The sequence below is a fragment of the Musca autumnalis genome, unplaced genomic scaffold (genome assembly GCF_047663935.1).
Source record: "Musca autumnalis isolate F117 unplaced genomic scaffold, ASM4766393v1 scaffold_2, whole genome shotgun sequence".
Taxonomy (NCBI): Eukaryota; Metazoa; Arthropoda; class Insecta; order Diptera; family Muscidae; genus Musca; species Musca autumnalis.
Genome location: NW_027411755.1, coordinates 211,943,349 through 211,968,668, shown reverse-complemented (window position 1 = coordinate 211,968,668; position 25,320 = coordinate 211,943,349). Strand labels below are relative to the sequence as shown.

The window sequence follows — 25,320 nt, the reverse complement described above, 5'->3', positions numbered from 1 at the left end:
CATGTTTTGGTATAGCCCCCATATAAGGGTGTCTCCCGATTTTCGGTATTTTGAGAATTTTAGCTGCAATTTTTAACCGAACTATCTGCAATTTGACATTTGAGGTTCTCAGTGGTCATGAAACATCTCCACGAAACATCGTCAACATAGGTCCATGTTTTGGTATAGCCCCCATATATCGGTACCTCCCGATTTTCGGTATTTTGAGAATTTTAGCTACAATTTTTAACCGAATTAGCTGTAATTTGCCATTTGAGGTTCTCAGTGGTCATGAAATATCTCCACCAAGCATCGTCAACATAGGTCCATGTTTTAGTATAGCCCCCATATAACGGTACCTCCCGATTTTCGGTATTTTGAGAATTTTAGCTGAATTTTTAACCGAACTAGCTGTAATGATCGGTATTTTGAGAATTTTAGCTACAATTTTGTCTATTCAAAAATAATCGTCAATATAGGTCCATGTTTTGGTATATCCCCCCATATAACTGTACCTCCCGATTTTCGGGAATTTTCAGTGTTCACGAAATTTCTTCACTAAAATTCGTCAACATGGGTCCATTTTTGAAGGTCTACATTGTTTTGATGAAACTACCCTCAATTTGACTCTTGAAGTTCCCTGCAGCTATAAAACTGTTCCGCCAAAAAATTTAAAGATAGGTTGACTCTTTGATATAGCCCCGTAGGTGGTACCTTTCGTCTAGCTGAACACATTTTTTTAGATTAGATTAGATAACACTGTGCAACAAAATGGAGGTGAAAGGTGGGGCACGGAAAATTCCTCTTGGGGAAGAAAGGCCTTGGTGAGTATATTATGAACCCAGAAGGACAGATCCGCCTTGAGTCGAACTTCCGCGTTATGGCGTGATGAAATTTTTGTTAGAGACCCTGTGGGCCATCAGGAATTAGCGTTGTATCTTTGTTCACTGTTGCTTAAGTGCTCTACAAAAACAACAAACAAAGATATAATGCTAATTCATGAAGGCTTACAGGGTCTCTTGCAAAAACTTCATCACGCCATAACGCGGAAGTTCGACTCACGGCGCATCTGTCCTTCGGGGTTTTTAATATACACACACCAAGGGCTTTCATCTCCAAAAGGAATTACCTCTGCCCCAACATTTGTGTTCACAGTGGAATTTAAGCAATAGTGGGAGGCAGTAGGATTCTATCCATTGTCGAAAAGTTGTTCCACTTAAAATTGTGAAAGGACCCTAATTATTCCATTTTAATTAAGACTATTTTATGGTGGAGGGTATAAAAAGTTCGGCCCGGCCGAACTTAACGACTTTTTAATTGTTTTTTTTTTTCAAAAAAATAATAAAAATACTCCTTTGGTTTACATAAAACTTACATAAAAACTCATTTATTTTAAAAATTATTTTTATATTTTAATTGATAGAATACATATTAAAATTATTATATTTAAAAACATGGAACTTAAAGTTTCTTCTTTAATCAAAAAAAAAAAAAAAATGTTTATACTCTAACATAATATCACAATTAACAGTTTCATTTAATAATGAGTAGAACATTACATATACTTAAATCTAATTTAATGACAACGCGTTGTCTAGGAATAAATTTTCATCAATATATTCCGAAAAATCCTCCTCGATTTCATACATATTATCTATGTTTTCTGACGTGGTTATTTCAACAATATGTTCACAGCATAATAATTCTTGAACTTGTGGAGGCAATGCCAATATTTTCCTCTGGTGAGCTCGGGTACTTAAACTTATTGATGAAATTAAGGGATCTGATGTATCAAGAGCTCTACAAAAAACGTCGGCGAGATTATCACTTCTACTAGTTTTGCGAGCATGGTGCAATCTGTCACTTTTGTACATTTTATTTCTAGATTCGGCTGCGTCTTCTCCAAAATAACCAACTGGAAGGCATGTGTTTTGTAATATTTGTTTTGAATGTGCCAACACTTTATGGACTGTTGGAGTTATTATTTTTAGGCGAAATATTAATTCAGCATTCACGCCTACTATTTTAGAGAATTTCTCATATTCCGTAAATGCTCTTAGAGCGGTATTGCCGTCATTAGATGTGCCATATCCACCAGTTTTTGGAATTTCCACACGAAGACTTAGTTCATTCCAAAATTTGTCTTGAATTTCCCTTTTTCTGTTCTTTATAGCCTCTTTGTGTTCAATCAGCCTTATTTGTCATTTTTTTATCTCCATTTTATACCCCAAATGGAGAACAAATTCAAAGAAGCGAATCCAGCAATGTAATGGACTTATTCCGTACTTTAAATTTCCTTGATTTGAACTTTACATTATTATAGTCGGTAACCTTAAGAAAATCAGACGGACTACAATGGCATATTGGACATTTTTGAGTGGAGTTTGTGTCAGTTAACACATTCAAAACTTTTCCGTCAATAACGGTTAGGCACATCTTAAACTTTATTTTCACTGTTTTTCCCGGTTCTACTTCAATACTTATTTTTTTTAAATCTTCAATTTGTTTGTTCAGATCAGCAGCTTCTTGTTTTATTTTGTCTTTAGTTTCAGCAGTAAACTCTAATTTTAATGGCCTACAATATCTAGTAGACTGAGGGAAATTATTGTTCCAAAGAATAGTTCCAGACTTGGCTATGGGTCTTAAGGGAATCATTGTAGTAGCCAAAATACTGGAATCCGCATTATATGATGAAAATGGACCATTAAAAGATTGTTTATATTCTGATTGTCCGGAATTGCTGTCAAACCCATAACTACAGATGAGTTCTGTTGAGTGGAAATTCCCAGGTATTGAATTTATGATGTCTTTTTGTATTTCTACAATTCTTGTTGCTGTATGATTTACGAGGCTTTGCATCGGAACCTTTGCACACATGTCATACACAAGAACACCATCTGGTCTACATTTATTTTTCATTGCTAATATATGATTGTAAGGTGGAAAAATATTACAATTTCTCTGGCAGCTTTCATTTCGAATGGCACAATATTGCCTCTTCGTAAAATTATTCTCAAGGAAAAATGCAAGTGCAGTCTTCGTCTGACATTGAAACAGGTGTCTTTTCAGTACTTTCGCAAAGCTTTCGTATCTTTGACGATCTGGTTGGGGTTGCAATTGTTTCCTTCAGAACAAATGACAAGTCAATATTATTATTTTTTCGCGCTGAAGTTGATGCAGCTTGTACCAATAAATTAGTATCATTTTGTTGCGTTATACATAAATTTGTGGCCTGTCTTCGTTTACTGCGTTGGGATTTTTCACAGAATGGAATTTGTGGTCGACCGTTCTTTTGTTTAATATTTTCCATTGCATTTGCCACTCCTAATATCGGGGTTTGTTGTTCAAGTGTTTCCACGTTCATTTGGAAAATTTGTTTTGGAAAACGTCCAACTTCCTATGACATTTTTCCCATTTTTTGGAAATTGTTGAGTTAATTACACGGGATTTTTCGGTCAAATATTTGTTGTAGGTTTCAGAAATATCTTTGTATCCACATTTTTCTTTAAAAAAACTCCAGCAGCCGGTTCGTTGTTTGACGTTCTTTGCTATGTACTAGCCAAATATTAAACATTTCTGAATTTGATATACAAATGTATCCTAAAAAAATTGTGGTTCATTAATCGCAGATAATCGCAACTTGAAATGTGGTTTTTATTAAAGTATACATATCAAAGTAATTTTGATTTTTTTTACGCCGCTCAATCGCGCTCAAAATTATTTCGGTCCAGAACAAATTTAAAATTGCAAAAAGTCAATAATTTAAAAGGCCTTCCGAAATATGCTGATAAATTTGCTCTTGGACCGAATTTTTCTTCAGTTATTTTTTCAAAAATGAAGCTACTTACTGTCGTCTTTCGTCTCCTTATTTGATTTTTACCCTTTTAATTTGTCTAATTACGATTTTTTAAACCCGAAATTACCACAAATTATTGCACACTTAACTCTATTAATATACCGGTAAACAAATCTCAACTTTGACAACTTCTCGTCTAACGATAAATGCAAATTTAGAAAAAACAACTTTTGTTTTTGTTGTTTTGGAGTGTTTACTTCCATATGGCGAAGAAAAAAGCAAGAAAGAAGAATGTCAAAAATTTGACTTTTGGCCACAGAATTCGTGTTTGGGACCTATGTGCACAGACGGCCAGGCAAAGCGATCGTACTCACACGTATAGAGTAAACATCTTCGTGTGGCTTCGTTAGGTTGGCGTGTTGTTTACATTTTGCAAATCAGTCGATGAGAAGAACGTTGGTTTGTTAGTGTAATACTAATGTTGGTCGTTCGGATTTTTTATACTCACACAAGTGCAATGTATAATCTACAAATGTGTGTTTTTGGCCATCAATGCTTTAGATCAGGGATACACAAAGAGAATCTGACACATTTTCTCTTAAATATTTCACACTGCATTTTTGTTGGCTTTTCTTAACTTTTTATGTTGTATTCAAAAATAGTAAAAGTTGCATATTGTTTAAAAATATTTATAAAACAATGTGTATATTTTTGATTGTATTTGTGTCAATTATGGCTTCGATTAACAGTAATCGACGCTAGAGAACTGTTTTGTTCATCATTGATTTGGATCCAGCACAATTTTACAATTGCCCATAAAAGGTTCTTGTCGACTTGTGCAAAGAAATTGTTAATAAATACGATCGCGGTGCTTGAAACGACGTTTATATGATCGTCACAGCCAACAAATATTGGATCTATGCGTATGAGCCCGAAACAAAACAGCAATCGACCAAGGGAGTCCACGAAGTCCAGCCAAATCCAAGGAAAGCTGTTCATGAAAGAAGCACTTCGAAGCAAATGGTCGCGTGTTTCATCGGCTAAACTGACCCTGTGGCTACTAAACGGCTTGAGGAACGTAGGACGGATAATTGTGAGTGGTACATTACAATTTGTTTGCCTCAAGTCTCATGAGAAATTTAAACAAGTAAGAAAAGCGTTAAGTTCGGCCGGGCCGAACTTTTATACCCTCCACCACAAATTTCAGCCATTTCGGTGGATTAATGTGGCCACTACCTTCAAAATACCGAAATTCGGAAGGTACCGTTCTATGGGGGCTATATGATGGCGTGGACCTATACCTACAAATTTCTGGGGGAAAGTTTTATACGCCTAAAGAAGACTAAATACCAAATTTCAGCCATATCGGTGTGATAATGAGGCTAAAACGTTCAAAATATCGAAAATCGGGAGATATTGTATTATGGGGGCTATATCAACACGTGGAGCTATATAAACATTTTATGGTAGAAATGTTTCTTAGCCTCTGGAAACACAAAATACCAAATTACAACCAATTCTGTGGTCAAATGGGTCTAATACATTCAAAATATAATAAAATGACGCGTACTTTATATGGGGCCTTATATGGGGGCTATACCAAAACGTGGACCTATATAACCCAACTTTGGTAGGAATATTTTTTGGCCTCTGGAGACACAAAGTACCAAATTACAACCAATTCGGTGGTAAAATGGGCCAAATATCTTAAAAATTCCTTAAAACGACGACGCGTCACGTGTCATTTTGTATGGGGGCTATACGAAAGCGTGGACCTACATAGCCCGCGAGGTACGACTTGAACATGCTGTCGAATGTTACACCCAAAATCTTGAAGTAGTTAATTATCGGAATCAAAACACAATCGAACAATATATACGGGGTGAGCCTCATTTCAGAAGTCCAGGTTCCTAATAGTGTGGCAGTTGATTTAGCGAGGGGTATTTATATATTCCTCAGAGGAAAGAACTGCACTAAGTCATCTATGAAGACATTTAACCGATCACATATGTAGAGGTTAAACAATTCCGCAGATATCACCCCGCCTTGTGGAAAATCCTGCCTCACTTTACAAGTCGTGTACGTCTTATTTCTGAATTCTACAAACGACTACCGTGCAGACAAATAGTGGTTTATCCTACGGATTTCTAAAATTTGTTATTAATAAATAGAGGGTAATAAAATGAAGTTAAGCCATTGGGGGGATACTCCAGCTTAAGCAATCAAATGTTAATTATAAATTTGATGTTGGCTGTAGGGATGGAGCTGAAATTCTGAAATTTAGTATTACGGCCAATGTTTGGTAGTGAGTGTAGGGTTGGCATTGTGTGAAAGACAGGGACCCTAGTATCAACTGTAATGTGCTAAGATAAGAATATGGTTCGTGACATCAAATCTAATATACATATGTATGTGTACAAAAATTACTAACTTTGATACCGTTCTTTTTCAAGTTGTTATTATACCCTACACCCCACTGTGGTAAGGGGTATAATGTCTTTGTGCATTTGCCTTTTAGGAATTTAGGCCATGTATTTTTGTAATAAAAGTACAGGTCGCATTTATTGTCCGATTCAATTAAAATTTGGAGAATATCATTTTTTGGCCAAACGGCGAACGCTATTTATTTTGGAAAAAATCGGTTCAATTTGGATATAGCTCCCTATATATTTTCGACCAATTTGAGGTATTTGGTGCATCAAATACGCCATACACGTTATGTATGTAAACTTTTGTTATGGAATTCGAACAGATAAGGAGCAATATATAGCACAGGAGCTATTAAATTTGTTAAGATTATTAGGATATAAATCCGTTCGACTTCGTGTGTATGTACAGCTTCTGGGCTTTGAGCTAAGCCGTTGAATTCACCGACAACATGAAAGGCGGCCAATAAATCCGCTGTGTTATTCCTCCGAGGAATAATCCATGACGTGATGGTGGAGCTAAGTACTTTAATTACAACGCACAGTGTGTCCAAATTCAATATTTTGTGCCAAATGCAAAAAACAAATTGTCGAAAATTCCCAAAAATTGTATATGAAGGGATAGAAAACATGCTAGCTAAGAGAGAAAAACAAAAAATTCGTTGGTTGTACCATTATAATTGAAGTAACGGTACCTATAACATGATCTTATTTTCGTTAAAACAAATACTAAAAATCGCAAGGAAATTCGTCGATTTTGTGAGGACCATATTATCACGAGTTATTGGAATTTTTTAATGGTTCTTTTTGCTATCCGATCATACGAAACCTGACGTATTAAACTGTGCTTAGAAGTAAATGTATTTGCGTTCCTGTTTTGTATAATAACCTGATTTGTTTTGAACATTTTAAGTGTATATTTTTAATAAGTTCTTTTTTTATAGGATATAACTAAAAAGTTCCACGGGGTTCCACTGTTGTAATGGTACCCAAATATAGAGGAGCTCTCGAGCTATCAATTTTTCAATAGAGAAATTGCGACCAAGTGCGACGCCGGAAAATAGGTCCTTTATAACGTTACCACCCGATCTTAGGTGTTTTGAAGATTTTACCTACAATAATCAACCTATCTAGCTAAAAATTTAAATATAACGTTTTCTACAAAATTAAAAAAAATAAATTTTCTTACTAAATATTGTATTTATAGGTCCACGTTTTGACGTAGCCCCTATATAAGGGTACTGCCCGATTTCAGGTATTTTAGGGGTTTTAAATACATTTTCGGAACGAAGTTGCTACAATTTTGCATTTAGGGTTCCTAGTGATCAATAAACTTGCGCACACAATATTGTGGGCATAGGGCCACTTTATGATAGAACTCTCATATAACGGTACCCCTGATTTTTGGTATTTTGGAGTTCAAAGATACATTTTCCGACCGAATTATATATTGTTTAATATTTGCAAATATAATTTGCTTATATTTAACAAAATGAAATAACGAAAATAGTTTCACTGTTGACAGCCTGTCATTCTTTTATTTATGGCAACAATGACGTTGCCATTCATTGATAATGGCCATTAGTTGGTAATACTGACGATCAGCTGTGGTACATGAATCAGCTGTCGTTAACATATTCCCAAGCTCCTGAATAGCACCCATAAACAAAAAAAAAAAATAAAACATAACTTAAACACCGAAATATTACCATTTTTACGTTAAGTAAATATTCCCCATAAATTTAATTAGTTAAATTTTTGATATAGTATGCATATTAGTTGAATTATTTTATGTTGTTAAAACACAAGTCTGTTTTTGAGAATATAGCGTTTTATGTTTCTATAACTCCAAAACGTGTTTTAAATAACTCTAAGAAATTATCAATTCATATTTAAATGTAAATATATTACACAAACTTTAAAATTTCGAAAAACCTTTTTTATTCATTAAAATTCTTTAGAAGACGTGGACCGAATAGCTCGTAGCTACGTGGAATAAAAGATCCATGTCTGATAAACATCTCCTCCAAATTTCATAGCTCTATCTTTATCCGTTAAGAAAATATAGATTTTTGACACAAAAAACCCATTTTGGACACACTGTGCAACGGTGCTCTTGAACCAACTTCGAATGGAGGAAGCTTACACCTGGGAATTTTTTTGCGGATTCTGAAACTACAATGTTCATAGATGAGAAAAATAAAACAAAAAAAAAATTCGGAGAGCTTTTTATATAAATCGCTCTCAAAGTTCACATTTTTGAGTTTTTTCAGGTTTTCACGATTTTGCTTTGAAACTGAAGGTCCTATTGGTCCCGGATAATTTAACTACATCTGTATACTGATTGTCCAAAATATTTGAAAATATAAAAATAATGAACAAATTAAGCTTTTTGATAAATTTTCTGCATAGTTGATTTCAAGTTTTATGTTGTTTTAATGATAATTTTAGGTTAAATGTGGTCTTACTGAGCTCAGAAAACAAACAAAAAAAAACTATAACATTTATGTTTCACCCTCCACCACAGTGAAGTCCATTAAGATTATTTACAACTGGGCTCCTGCTATAAATTTGCTTTATTTCGAATATGTTTCCGAGATATAGCCGTATTTGCCATCATAGAAACCCACAATGATTGTATTTTGGGTAAAATAGGGCGTAGTAAATAAGAAGTACTTCCAATGATTGCACATTTCTAGAAATGTTCCTACCTCGGCAAAGGAATTTGCGAAGACAAAAAAACTGATCGGAAACCTATTCTTGTTCCTCATCACTTCAGGAATATATCCTGATACTTACGGCTAGGTACAGATCGAATACAGGCTACACAACCAAAATCCTTTTCCCCAAAAATTATGTGTTTCCAACATTTTCAGAATTTTGTGGCCCTTTTTGGTCGTATGAACTTGCCGACAAAATATGGATTTGGATAAATGCTCAGAAGGGTTGCGGAGAAGGTACCTAAAGGCATGGACGGACCAACATAGTTAATTTCAATCGATGTTTGCGCCAACAGTAATATCAGTTGGTCACCGTATAATTTAGACCATTATGTTCACGAAAAACATAATGATACCATCGGTTAAAATTTCCAAAGGATCCTCGAACATACATTAAATCGCACTTAAACAAAATTGTTGAACTTTTTGCGATCGATGAACCCTAAAAGACGGAACCATACGTCCTATTTTCGGGCATAAACTAACTTTGGGCAAAATATTACAAAGTTTGGGCCAAATCGGTTGCTCCGTTCATGAAATATCGCGCGTATCATTATAGGGAAAATGTTTGTGGGGAAGATACCGGAAGGAGTGGACTGATAAGCACCATTTTCGCACTTTATCTAAGATTCGGAAAAATATTACGATATTACAAGTGTGTACCTACGATTATCCGGTTCAAAAGTTGTCGTGCGCACCAGCCACTACACATGGTGGCTTTCGGGCCATTTTCTCTGGAAATAGGGTCTTGCCATTGAAAAAAACAAAACGTTTCGAGAGAAGTCTTAAACTGCACTTTTCTGAAATTTTTTGAGGCCTAAGACCATTATTTCGATGAGGCACATTTTTGCCGTAATCTAAAGTTTGAGGTTAAAAAAATGTAGATTAGCAAAATTGTGTTCATGGATTTTTGCTAAAAGAAGAATTCTTTACACGTCTTAAGACTTTTTATATATTTAAATGTATAGACCTTTGATTGGGCGCCAGAATTTTATTATAAAATAATTCAAATCTGGTTACTGGTTTATTAGAAAATTCACCATTTCTCTAAGAGAAGATCGACGACTGTACGGCAAAGTTAGTCTTTTGACAGATGCAGTTGGACGACAGAATTTGCATTAACAAAACCACGATTGGGTACTAGAATTTCATTATGGATAGACTTACTCAGCATTAGTTCTCTATCAACAAAACCACTATTGGCCTTCAGAAATACTTTATGATAAGATGTACGATTGGACACAAACATTTCATTATGATGGGAATATAACTACAATTGGTTTACCCATTTACCCACGATTGGGCTGGAGAATTGCTCTATTAACAAACCCACTTATTGGCGCTAGAATTTTTATATGGAAATCATAATAACACCGTGTGTAATTTTTTGGGTCATGGAAAATTGACTACATTCTAACACCGCAGGGTAATAGAAGACCAAAAAAGAGGACACGTACCCGATGCTTTTCCTCATCACTTTTATAACTCCTAATTCTACCTGTCAATATAAACAAATACAAGTGGAGGACGCCATGTTGTCCCAACATTCCCCCTACATAGATCAATTCTCAAATTCTTTCCATAAATTCCTCAATACAATTAGAATGGAAAATTGAAGACGAAATTTTGAACTTTTGTGGAGTAGGTAGCACTACAAATGCCAAGGCTATGTTCTATGTGCTGAAATAAATATTTGTAAAAAACGTTATTTTTGAATAATTTTTTAATGCTACCTACATATGGTAAATAACAAAAATGTTTTGCAATCGATGAATCCGAGTTTCACCCTTTCAGAATTCGCGAACTTTTAACATATTCTATAAAGTATGACTACAATTCTTTAAAATAAAGTGTTTTAGGAGGGATCCTATAATGTCGACCATTAAAATTAATTTTCGTGGAAGCTGTGTTGGCATCAATGTAGAAAAATGGGTAAAAATGTGTTGAAGCCAACAAGTTTTTTTATGTTCCCATGCGATTTCTGGCTTAACCTTATATTTTATAAACCTATTCCCAAAGAATGAATCACAGAATACTCCATGGGCAATAAGATAGCTGTGTATGATTTTTCGATATATCCACTGCATCCACCTAAAATTGATGCTGACATTTTGAAGCCGGAATTTCGGGGTTTTTTGCACGCAAGAAGATAATATTCCAAACTCATAACACGATTATAGAACTCGCGACTTTACGTCGTTTGGTGCATATCTCATGAGTGTGCTCCTTACAGCATCCTAGTAATTGGAGTCGAAAGGCCAAAATTTTATGCGTGAATTTTCTTACAAAAATATTTTTTGCGTGTAAAATTTACAACTGTCATTCAATTTCCTTTGAAACCCGCGTGAATTTAGTTTTTTTACGCGACGGTTCCAGTGATGCCTTCCGCGATCGAATTCATCTACTAAAACCGCGGATATAGATACCTTGAAAATCGAAAAATCAGCAAAAATATATTTTGACAAATCCGCGTACTAAACCGCGATTTTCTTTAAAATTTGTTACATAAATGGAATCCTTTACTCGCGATTATAATATTTGCGAAAACACGTGTCATAAAAAAACAGAGATACGCGAGTAATATGGGTATTTCGCCAAAAATTGAATGTGGGGGCACATCCGCGGTTTTTGAAGAATTTATTTGAAATAGCTGTATTTTGACGTATTTTTGATTGGCGCCGATGAAACCGGATGCGCATCAAAATCGTATGCACATTGCGCGACTTTTACCAACTTTAAGGTTTTTTGAGGTGCATGATGCAACTGGCGGCACACAATGACCGCATCAACCGACTTTAACTAATTCGCGAGTTACAGGCTTTTTAATTTTCATATCTTTAAATTATAGTAATCTCAATATATATATAGTCCTTTTAATTCCGACTGGAACATAGGGCCGTCACAAATGTTTTCCATCTATCTCTATCCATGGCAAGGTTTTTCATTTCAATCCATGTTATTCGGCTCTCTTTTAATTCAGATTCTACTTGGCGCCTCCAGGTGTTTTTCGGTCGACCAATACGTCTCGAACCTTGGGGATTGTACTCGATTAGTTGTTTGGTTACGTCAGTCGACGCTTTCCTCATGGTATGACCAAGCCATCTGTATTTCTTTCCTTTAATTTCATCTTCCAGTGGTTGTTGATTCGACATATTCCACAGAGCATTGTTGGTTATGGTGTTGGGCCAGTAAATACCATATATGCGACGCAGGCACCTATTCGTGAATGCTTGCATGGAGCGCATTAGGTTCTTTGGAATCATCCAGGTTTCACATCCATATAACATAACAGATTTTACATTGCTGTTAAATACTTTTAGTTTGGTTCCCGAGGATATAGTCCTATCTCTCCATAGTTTATTAAGCATTCCAAATGCAGTTTTAGCTTTGTTGAGTCTACATTGTATGTCTTTGTCGCTACCGCCATTTGTAGTTATAATGCTGCCGAGATAATTGAATGAGGATACATCTTCAATTGGCTGGTTCATCACTTGGAAGTGGTTGGTGTTTCCGCTATGTATTCTCATTGATTTGGTTTTTGCTATATTGATGTGAAGTCCAGCTCTAACAGCTCTGTCCGTAAGATTTGTAAGTTTTGAAGACATGTCGGAGAAACGGTGTGACAGGTGGCAAATGTCATCTGCGTAGTCAAGATCATCTAAATTTCCATGTAGGCCTATTGTCACTCCACATTGTTCTGCCATAGCTCTTCTCATAATAACATCAAGAACAATGTTAAATAGAAGCGGCGATAGGACGCAACCTTGTCTCACTCCAACATTAACCTTTATTTCTTCACTTACAAGGCCTTCGTGAGATATACGGCAATGTGCATCTTTATATAGCTCTTTGATCAGGTTAATTATTTTACGGGGTACACCTTTACATTCCAATGCATTCCAAATAGCATTGTGGTGGATTGTGTCGAACGCTCGTTTAAAGTCCACAAATATTAGATACAGTGGAGAACGCCATTCAGCAGACTGCTCCACGATCACTCGGATGCTGTTAATGTGGTCTACACATGACTTGTTTGGTCTGAAACCTGCTTGCTCTGGTCTTAGTTGGGGCTCAATAATTGTTGATATGCGCTTATGAAGAATAAGTGCAATGATTTTATTTAACATATGTAGCAACGTTATTCCTCTCCAGTTGCTAACGTTTTGAAGACGGCCTTTTTTGGGTAACTTTATGACTAATCCCTCTTTTAGTTGTTTCGGCAGGTGCTTGTTTGTCCAAAAGTGATTAATAATTGGATATATTAACCTTGTCGTTAGCTGAATATCAATTTTTAAGATTTCAGGAGGTATGCCGTCTGGCCCTGCCGCTTTGCCACTTTTAAGTTGCTGGACTGCTTCCGATATTTCGGCCGGTGTTGGAGTTAAAACATTAATATCTTCTCTGATGTTGTTTGTGTGCTGCATTGGATCACAGTCACATATATTTATATTTTCATTGTTGCTCGTTGTCAATAGTCCTTTATAGTACTTTTCCCAGATTTTCAACTGCTTGTCCTTATCGCATGTAAGGATTCCATTTTCATTTTTGAGGGGTTTTGCGCTGCATTTGTTGTTTCCTGCAATTTGTTTTGTTATTTTGTATAGGTCTTTCAATCTTCCTGTCTGGCAGGCTTTTTCTGCTTCTTCTGCAAGACTTTGTATCCAGTTCCTCCTATATTTCCTGGCACTTCTTTTTACTTTCTTATCTTCAGAGTTGTATTGTCTTAACTTTTCTCCTTTTTGATTGGGAGAATTGGCCTTGTTGATTTCGGCTTTCAACTGTTTCCTCTTTACAATGTATTCCCATGTTGTGTCTGAAATCCATGGTTTACTATCTTTTTTGGTGTAGCCAATTTCATTTATTGCTGTTTCAGTGAACGCAGATGTTATCTTTTTGCAGTATTCTTCAATTTCTTCATTCTCTGAGAGGTTGTTGACTTTTTCCTTCGGTTTGTTCGTGAAGTTGTTGCAGGTGTCATGGTTTTTGAGTTTTGTGATGTCCAATGATCTTCTCATACTTCTGTTGTTGCGAATTACAGATCGAAGTTTTAATCGTATATCAGCTACAATCAGGTGATGGTCGCTCGCAACGTCTGCTCCTCTCTTGTTTCTCACATCATCAGGGATCCTCTCCACATCTTGCTGATGGCAATATGATCTATCTGATTCTCAGTTAGCCTATCCGGGGAAACCCATGATACTTTGTGAATTTGTTTGTGCGGGAAAAGTGTTCCGCCTAATACAAGGTTGAAGTTGTCGCATACTTCTAGTAGCAGCTCTCCATTTTCAGACAGGTGACCAAGTCCATGTTTGCCCATAACATTTTCACGGTTGCGGTTGTCACTCCCAACCTGTGCATTGAAATCACCCATTAGAATTTTGATGTCGCCATGATTAATGTTGTTAAGTACATTTGATAGTTCGCTATAAAAACGTGATTTGCATTCCATGTCGGCGAGTTCGGTGGGTGCATAACATTGAATGCATGATATGGGTCTTGCTTTTGTTTTAAGTCGGACCACAATTATTCTATGTGTGTGTGGTTTCCACTCAATTAGAGCTTTTTTGGCTTCTGCAGAAAGGAGGACTCCAACGCCGCTAGCTCGGGGTTGGTCGGGAGGTTTTCCCGAGTACACAAATTTTGATCCACCGATAGTGTTGATTTCCCCACTATCCGGCCATCTCACTTCGCTTAATCTCAATATTACTCTTAATTTCCTATCCTTATAAGTAATCACAGTAAGCAGTTAAGCTTTCACGATGGTAAACCATATATTTTGATAAAGTTTTAGCAGAATTCTTTAATTTATGTATTAGATTTTAGCGAAATAGTTGGATAACTCTCAAATTTTTTTTCTAATTTTTCGAAACGAACCAAAAAATATATTTGTAACAATATTTTCCAACAATGAGTTGTTTCTCTTTTGTTGTTGTTATAATATTCAATTTATAAAGCCAATGTTTATAATTTTGGTTTCACATTTTTTTACGCGTTGTCTAGTTTCTGTACGTATTTTAAATTTAGTTTTTAGAGGTTTATACCGACTCTGAGTTAGTATAATTTGAATTTATTGCCAGATTTTTTTAATTTTTTTTTAATTTTCCGCGAAAATAAAAACACATTTTGGAAATTCTGGTGCATCTACGGATGGATATCAAATGCTGTTACTGATATATGCTTACATTTTCTTAATACAAAAAATAAGACATTTTAAAATATTTTTTCTTTATAAGAGGATAAAAACCGCTATAACTTTTGCGCGCATCGGCCAATTTCGTGAACGCGAGCAGATTTGAAACCATATTTTTTTATATACCAAAAATCGTAGATGTGCTCGCGAAATTTTTTTTAAATGGATTTGCAAAGGAATTTTGTTATTTGCCATATATACTTTAGTTGTGAGTTATAATCTACTTCGGAAGTATTCTGATGGGGGGTTTGATTTGATTTGAATTTAATAAATGATACCTCCAAAAATATATGTGATTACTAATAGGTCAATTGTTTGAAAAATATTGTAACTCCGATTTATTGTGCAAAGTGTTCTAAGAACAAGTGGAAATTGGTAAAGAAGTCTTACGCCATTTTAATGAAAAAATAGTAATGAAAATGATTTCATCAGTAATATAAGTCTAAAACAAGGGGTACATCATTGTTAAATAAGACTTTTTTGCCAACATGAACTTCAAAAATGTTGGTCCGGTGGGCAATTCTCCACCAAAAATCGCCAATAAAGGTATAGGATTTTAGCTGCATTTTTTAACCGAACTATTTGTAATTTGACATTTGAGTTTCCCAGTGGTCATGAAACTTTTCCACCAAAAATCGTCAATATAGATCCATGTTTTGTTCCCCATATAACAGTACCTCCAGATTTTCGGTATTGTGAAGATTTTAGCTACAATTTTTAACCGAAATAGCTGTAATTTGACATGTGAGGTTCTCAATAGTTACAAAAAATGTGTACCAAAAATCGTCAATATAGATCCATGTTTTGGTATCTCACCCATATAACGGTAATTTCACATTTGAGCTTATCCACCAAAAATCTTCAATATAGATCCATGTTTTGGTATAGCTCCCATATAACGGTACCTCCTAATTTTCGGTATTTTTGAGGGTCTTAGCTACATTGTTTGATGGAAGTACCCGTAATTTGACTTTTTAAGTTCCCTGCAGTTATAAAACTTTTCCACCAAAAATTGTAAAGATAGGTCGACACTTTAATATAGCCCCGTAGCACAGTGGTGACACTTACATGGGAAGGTGTGACAATAATACTTCTAGGTGATATATCGAACTGAAATTTTTATCAATTGGTCCTCGGGGGCTAAAAACACGCTAACAATAATAGTTGGAGGTCCAAAATTTCGCGTGGTTCCCATGTAGCGAGTCATTCTGAATTGAAGTATTTTACTGTTGCCAACAATTGTTGAACCGAATTCGCTGTAATCCGGTACTAGGAATTGTTATTGCATAGTAAACCTCCCCGCTAGAAACTGTCGATATTGGTCCATGATTTCTATCTCGATTTAATGTATTTTACAGATATTTAACAAATTCTAAGCGGATTAGACTTCACTTGTGAACTCAGAGTTTAGAACAAGATTTTATAAACAAATGTGACATTAGTCCACTAGGGATACGTATTACCAAGCAAAAATCGATCTTTTGATTCTTAATTAGAACTCAAGAATCGATCTTTTGATTCTTACTTAGAACTCAAGAAGAATCGATTTTTCGATTCTTACGTAGGAATCAAAAATCGATCTTTCGATCCTTTGATTCTTACTTAGAACTCACTTGGATAAAAGAATCGTTCGATCGAGATGACTTCTTAGTTGAAAATGTGAACGTTTTAGTGTACAATGCTTCGCGTTTAACACTGCCGTACCGTTAGATTAACTTTGTTCATCAGTACAACAAATAATATAATATTGTTGTCTTGCTCTTACCAATGTAATCTGCATATTTAATTTTCGTGGTACATCAAAAAGTCAAAACAGAATTGATCTTTCGATTCCCACTGCAAGAATCGCAAAATCATAATAGAAAATCGATCTTTCGATTCTCTATGAAGTCAAAACTTGATTTCAATTTTTAGATTCTTCAAATCAAAGAATCGAGGAATCGATTACTCGAAAATAGACTTACGTATACCTATAGTCCACTTTTGGCCATAGCCTCCATAGGGTTACCGTATAATTTTCTGTACTTTATAAGATTTAATCACCTTTTTTCTGCAGAATTACCAGTAATAATGTATTTTTGGTTCTCAGTGCGAAGAAAATTTCCACGTTTTGACGTGTTGCAACATTAGGGTGTCCCTAACAAGAAAAGCTATTTATTAAAATATATGGGCAAAAATTTGTAAAATTGAGTTTTACTTTTTAAAAAAATCAAAGAAATTTTTTGATGCTACATCAATGATTTGTGGTACATAGATAAAGAAAAAAATCGTCATTCCAAATGTATTTTTACCTTGACCGTTGCGCAAAAAAGATATGACCGTTTTAATTTTAATATTTAGAAAAAATCCTAAGATAATCGTGGCTTGATATAATAAGCTGTTATATCTTATTACTGTTAACTGAATTTGTACCCTTTACGATGATGTCAAAATACTCCTAAAATGTTTCAATGAATTCGCGAAAAATCAAATTTATTACGAATTTGTACTTATTTGCAAATATATTTTTGAAATAAAATCGCTTATGCTTACAAAAATATGTAAAAAATACAAAAGCATCCAGACAATGTAAGAAATAAAATGAAGCAAATGGTGTGAAGATCGGAGCTATAATATTCATGTTATTTGCAAAAATGCGATGAAAATATGAGAAAAAAATAAAAATTATGTTATTCTAGTTTGGTTGTTTTATGATTTTACTCGTAAAGGAAAAGTTGAAGAAAAAAATGTTAGAGTTCTGTCTCTTTTTCGTCTAAATTTCGTGCAATAATGAATATATTCCGTTGCAACCAATTTTAGCTCCATAGCGAAAGTGTTTAGATCATTATATTGAATCACAAGGACTTCGAATTGTGGCATAAAATTAAAATAAATTTAAAGTAAATATTACAACTTTCGAAGCGCATTGAAACCGGGTAGTAGTGGAAATGATATGATGCGCATCCGATTTTCGAAAACAGCGAATCAATCCCTTTTATTTGATATATACTTTGTGAAATTCCATTTGGTGACCACGATGTAGAATCAGTTGCATATTAGGGTGCAAAAAACAGTAAAATGCCCATAATTTCCACGAAGTACATTTGCATTTTATGTGCATCCGATTTCAATAATAACTATTAAAAATACATCATTCAATGCCGTTTCAATCGAGAACCGTGGATGTAGCATCCCACTCAATTTTTAGGACAAATCTATTTTATCTCCGGATTCGCGATAGTTTTTAAATATTTGTTTTCGCAGGTTTTAAACACGCGCATCGATCTATTTATTTAAGTAGAACTGACACATCCAAAACTCGTTTTAATACGCGATATTTTTGAAAACATTTTTTGCAAATCTATTGGACCGATTTGGACGCGTTGCGGCTTATTAGATTCAGAACGAATAAAAACTAATTTTACGCGGGTTTCCACGGAAATTGTATGACAGTTGTAAATTTTTTACCAATAAAATAGGGTTTTTAGAAAAATTTACGCACAAAAATGTTGACATTGAGCACAGATTGCTGGAATCCTACGAAGATTACACGCTGGACTTATACATTAAAAAATGCGAAATAGCAAGTACTACATTCACATATTAAGAAAAAAATGATACGTAGGAAGCTTAATGTCTGTATTATTTAACTTTCTCTTTGAGCATTAAGCTGTGCATTGTGTTCTAAAGCTAATACTTGGACAATAACAAACAAAAACGTGTTTGCTTCAACACATTTTTCCCTATTTTTTTACATTAATGTGGTCACAACTTCCGCACAAATAATTATTTTAAGAAAAATCCCTCGGTGAATCGTGCTAAAACAGTTAATTTTACCGATATACGTTCAGAGTTTGTGTTGATGCACAACAGTTCGCGTGTTACAATACACCAAACATGCGCTTCAACATAAGTTAAATTTCTGCAAATCTTTTATTTTTCAATAGCGAGTTTTCAGTGCGGCTCCAAGTTACCATGATGAAAGAAATCACAAATAGCACAAAAACATTATATTGAAGATAAATGTAAGAATGGGTAATAAAAATAATTTTTAAAATTCAAAAAATATGAATTCAGCAACTTAAAAAGGGATTTAAATTTTTTGTCATAACTGCCAATACCGCAAATTTCCGCATAAAGTCTATATAGTTTTGAAATCTACAGGTGGTAGGCCATGGGCCTACCCAGCTATGGGCAGATCCTTCAAAAAATTTTGAAAAATTATACTGTTATACAAAAGTTGAAAAAAAATTGCAGATGTTCTGATGTACTATTTTTTATTTTGTAACGGCAAATGCTGTTAAGTGGTTAACCTAACCATTTGTTAACAACTTTTCAAAAAATATAGCTTACGGTTATGTAGTTATAGTATATACCCAGCAAAAAGTTTGCCTCCATAGAGGCAGTTAAATCATATGTACAAGTGATCTGGAAGTGCATCAAATTATGCATTTTCACTCATGATTTTAACAAGAGCGTGACTACTGAAAGTGGCACTCCATTGCACTGCATTTTAACTGACCCTTTGGAACTGAATTTTAACTGACCCTTTGGCATTGCATTTTAACTAACCCTTTGAGGTTAGCACGTGTTTTGATACATTCTGCGGAATGTGTGCAAGGCATTACAAAAGTCCCAGAACAAATAAAATGCATTTATTATTTGTGTAAAACAAACATATTAAGAACTTTATTACATTAACACAAAATGCGTGTTTCCTCCGCTCTCCATTTAATCCAAGCTGAACTGATCTTGCTTCATCTGCTAAATGGGTTTGATATTGTCTTCCCATCACCAGTTAAGATTACGACATGTTATCCAACAACACTCCATTGGGAAATTTTCTTACCAAAAGAATGTTCGCAAATTAAATATTTTTTATTAACAAATTTTTGGAAATGTTAACACGCTTATCTCTTTTTGGAAAATGTATGCCGCTGCCTGTAGAGATGTACAAACTGAAAATGTAGCGAACGGAGTGCCTTTTTCACGACTCCGTTTGAACTGCATCTAAATATGCTGTGAAAGAACTAGTCCACATTGCACTACTTCCAATTTATTTTGCTGGGTAGTTATGGTGATTGAAGTGTAAAAAACGCACAAAAACAGGAAAATGCTTTTCCTCGAGCTCTAGGCTACTTAGAAGATACCAAACAGTATAATTTATTTCTTTTTTTTATAATATTAAATTTATTATTTGCAAGTAAGCTTTCGAAAATTGGAAATACCAATGAATTCGGTTGAAAAATAGATGAGATATGTAATTTTTATACACACCACCATAGTATGGAGGATATATAAAGTTGGTTGGTTGGCATATTTGCAACCCTATAAAGTATACATATTTTTGATCAGAATAAAATTCTGAGTCGATATAGTCATGTCAGTCAGTCTGTAGAAATTAAAATCGGTCCAATCTTAGTTTAACTTCGAAGAGGGCCATATCGGTCCCCCTTTTAATTATTTGTGATGTCAAAATGTGTTAAATAGATATTTTTGTTTAGCATTGAAAATGGTTTTATTTAAGAAAGCATATATGAAATTCTTTAAAGTATGTTTGGACGATCAATGTCTCGTAGAAATATTATGATGTGCGAAGTAAGGACCAGAGTTTCCATGCGAGCCATTTTAGCGAAAAGCTTCGAATGTTTATGGAGGAGGTACCTGAAGAAGTGTACCGATACGGCTCATCTTCAAACTTAAACTAAGTTTGGATTAATTATTACGAAGCCCAAATTTTGGACCAAATCGGTTGATCCGTTCGAGAGTTATTGTGCGTCCAGAAAGCCAGACGGAAGGAGATAGCTAAAACGACTCCAAGTTGTCTGAAACAGATTTCGTCCAAATATAATTGAGGCGCTAGGTAACACTACCTTCTAAAATAATACAATATGGCCTTTTTTAGAATTTGTTTCAAAAGGTTCAAGTTAAATCTTTACAGTCTGTTTGATTTTTTGGGCATGTGGGTTAGGCCTTTTTGGAGTTGAGCGCCTCAATTGGGGTCTAAAATAGTTATGTCGATAAGACACATTTTGGTCGTATGAAAGTGTATATAACCTCGTTAGCCTAAAGGCTGAGGGCATACAAATGCCATTCATAGCTACAACATTGTCTTTAGTCCCATTACGACTTGCGGTTTCCAGCAAAATCGTGAAAACCTAAAAAAAAACCCTAAGAGTGTGAACTTTGATCGCGATTTATTAAAAACCTATACAGCGATTTTTTCTTGTTTCTCATCTATAAACATGGCTGTTTCAAAATCCGCAAAAACTTGCCTGGTGTAAGCGGTTTTCATTCAAAGTTAGTTAAGGTGTACTGTGCATAACATTGTTTTATAAGGAGGCGATACAGTCAATCGATTGTCCTAATTTGAACTTCTATATCTCAATAACAATAAAAACTACGAAGATATCATGAAAGTCAATCTTGTAGATAATTTTTATAGCTACAACACTTTCTTTAGTCCCATTTCAATAGGCCTTGCGGTTTCCAAGCAAAGTCGAGAAAACTAAAAAAACCCTTAAAAATGTCAACTTGAATCGCGATTTTTAAAAAAGCTCTCCGGCGATTTTTTTAGTTTTTTTTTATTTTTCTCATTTATGAAGATTGTTGTTTCAGAATCCGCAAAAACTTCCCAGGTGTAAGCGCCTTCCATTTAAATTTGATTCAAGAGCACCGTAATTTTTGAACGAAAAAATGATTAAAGTGTGGTATTGAGTCTTCTTTGGGCCTACAATACTTTTCCCCAGAAATGTGTCAGCACTGGACCACGTTTTTCATTACCCACCATAGATCGGTACGGCTCGATTTTCGGGGGTTTTCAGGGATTTAGCTGCATTATCCTATAGAAATGGTTGTAATTTTATACATATTTATTCTTATTAGGGGCTACTAAACTTCCCTTCAGAAATTTTTTAGCACTGGTTCATGTTTTATATAGCCTATAGCGATATTAGGACTTTTCAGGATTTTAGCCGTACTCTCCTACCGAAATGGCTGATTTTTAGTATTTAGTCTTCTATGGGGCTATAATAACTTTTCCCCTTATTTGTCAGTACGTTTCCACGTTGTGATATAGCCACTGACATGTTTGATAAGTACCAGTGTTCGAAATTGCGCTTATTTTTTCTCATTTTTAAATATGTACATATTTTTCTTCACAATTAGTCATGTTTGTGAGGCTTTTTCTCCTTAAGAACCGGGAAAAATGGAAAAAATAAGTTGAGTTTCGAAAAATTTGGAATGTTTTGAAGCGATATGCATCTTTCAATTTTTAAAATGACGACATGAATTTTTCGATTTTTGTCGTTGGGCGCATCCACTGTACGTAGGTGGTACCTTTCACTTGGCTGAACACATTTTTAGATTATTTTAGATAATTTAGGCATTTGGGGTATCCATGGTCGAACAATTTTTCCACCTAAAAATTGTGAAAGGAAACTAATTAATCCATTTTAATAGTGACTACTTTATGGTGGAGGGTACAAAAAGTTCTGACCTACCGAATTTAACGACTTTTTACTTGTTTTAACTAATTTCTTTCTCTGTGGAGAAAGTAAAGGGGTAAATCGACACGTGTTATCTTAATACCGCGTTCAATTCAGATGTTGTAGTGACCTTATTGATAGCTTATCAGTAGCAGCAAATTATTCCAATTATTTTAGTTCAAATTAATATTACATTGTTTTCATTCGAAGCCTTTTGACATTTAAGAAAACTTCCGCGTTGGCCACGAAGACATCAAATATCTTTTGATTGATTTCAAGTAGTATAATTAAGTACGTCATCATAGACTCCATCTAAATGTGATAAATGATACGAAAAAATGTAATGATTTTCCCTTAATATAAAAGGCAACCAGCACTTCTAATGTGACAGTTACAATGTATTCTTTCACTTCGATGGTGGCATTTTGTATTGCGCCTTTGGTCATGCTTACGTGGAGTACGGCAATTACAACAATCCAAGTGAATGAAGAAGTGCATTTCTATGAGAACTTTTTAAAAGAAATCTACCACGAACGAGCCTATGATACATTGGTTGTAATACTGGATGGCTATGCTGAGGATGCAAGACTAGCAGATATTTATAGTTTTTCTCATCCCAAAATATTTTTATCCAAAAACTTGGAATTCGTTTATAAATTGGAAAAATATAATTCTGAAATCTTGGCAATAATTTTAATGGAAAATGCTTTGAATGTGGAACTAATGGAAATCGCAGCCAGATCTCTGTATTACATACGACAGTCAAGAGTGCTGATTATTGCTCAAAATATAAGAGATAAGGAAGATTACATGGATACATGCTTAAATTTACTTCAAGAGTATCCCATGACCAATGTTTTGTTACATTTTATGGAAAGCTCTCAAGAAATTCCATTGGATTATCAACAATTGAAACCATATCCGAAATTTCATTGGCAAGTGAAGAGTCTAAGAGAGACAAAATTGGTTTATTATCCTCAGCATTGGCGTAATTTGCATGGAGTCAATATAACCACCCATACAGACCAAAATATTCCCGGAACAATTGCATATAAAGACGAACAGGGAAATTGGAAATTAAATGGACATGTGGCCAGATTGGTTTTACTTTTTGTCGAGCATTTCAATGGTACTGTACGGATGTATAAAACCCTAAATGAGAGCGATGTTGGCCACTTTACCATAGTTGCTGATATGGCCACAAAACGTTTGATAGATATTGCAATGTGTTTGCATGTTATTTCCACTCCTGGTCACAGTACATGGATTTATGCCTCAGATGTTTATGAAATCGGACAAGGTATGCTAATAGTACCCTGTGCCCAGCCACTTAACACCCGGGATATGTTTCGAATTCTGCTCAATGAATATTTTTTTGGCACAGTTGTTATTTGCAGTGTTTTATTTTCATTTTTACATTTTCTAATCGACTATTATTTTGATGGAGACCTTAACTATCTGAACCTGTTGTTCAATAATCGTATCATAGGTGGAGTCTTGGGTTTATCTTTTTCCGGTCGCCGTTCACCGTGGCGTGGCCTAAAACTTATCTATATTCTATTATTTATTGCTGGTCTTAATATTAACACGCAATTTTCGGCAAATATGAATACTCTTTTCACAAGTCCGCCACACTATCGACAGATTGAAACTTTAGCTGATATAAGAGAATCACCTTTAAAAATAAACATTCTAAAAGCAGATTTGTCTGTTATGGGTGGCATCATGTTGGACATATTTCGATCCCTGGTCATCACCGAAAATATTACCGAATATAGGAGAATGCGTTTTGATTTCAACACAACAACCGGTTACTATACACCAATGTATCTATGGAAATTATTTAATTTTAAGCAAAAGTATCACCGTTACAAATCCTTTTGTACGTATGACAATTTAACTGTACACCGTTTTATACCCTGGAACGTATTACTACAGCCAAATTCTCAGTATAAGGATGCCTTTAATTATCTGCTACACCGTGTACATCAAGCTGGTATGTTGGATGCATGGTATGCAAGTGCATTTTATGATCTCGTAAAATTGAAACGTTTATCTCTGGTCGATCCAAATCCTGAGCGTGGACCACAAGCTATGACTGTCGATGATTTACAAATCGCTTGGCTGGTTATTGTAATTGGTTTAGTTGTCAGTGGAGCTATTTTCTTTTTAGAACTATGGTATTATCATAATTTTAGATATAGAGATTAAAATTATCAATAAAGGTAAACGTTACATATCGCTGCTCATTTGTTCAGACATTTCCTTCTGTTATATAAAACCCAAATGGTGTTCGTACGTGAATCAAAAACTCGGCCAATTTGGAACGGATTTGGTTTGTTTATGTTATAAAATGTTTGTATCTAACCGAGGAAAGTTTTGACATACTTTATTTTTTAAAACAACTAACTATTTAGAAGATTCTCATCTCCTTTTAGACTTAAAAATCAATGTTTGAATTTAGCGTATAGACTAAAAAACGGCTAAACCGATTTTAATGAAATTTTCGAAGTACATGTGTACACTGTACAGGGATGGCTCTAGGTGAAGATACGCTACAAATTTCTGCAAATTTCGGATGGGGAGGGGTACCTTCCCCTATTTTTTAAACACTTCAAATTTCCTAAAATTACGAATGTATCGATTTGCACGATGCTGCACTCAAAAGTTATGGAGGGTTTTAATCTCTTATAAAGAAAAAATATTTGAAAATTCCTATTGTGTTGTAATAAGAACATGTATA

General features: G+C 34.7%; 1 protein-coding gene across 1 annotated transcript; it reads left to right on the top strand.

The window, feature by feature from the left end:
* Positions 1–22,973: 22,973 nt before the first annotated feature.
* Positions 22,974–24,788, top strand: LOC141392509 (uncharacterized). Its single transcript, XM_073965446.1, has one exon. It carries the CDS (start codon positions 22,974–22,976, stop codon positions 24,786–24,788), a length of 1,815 nt encoding a protein of 604 aa, XP_073821547.1.
* The last annotated feature ends 532 nt before the right edge of the window (positions 24,789–25,320 follow it).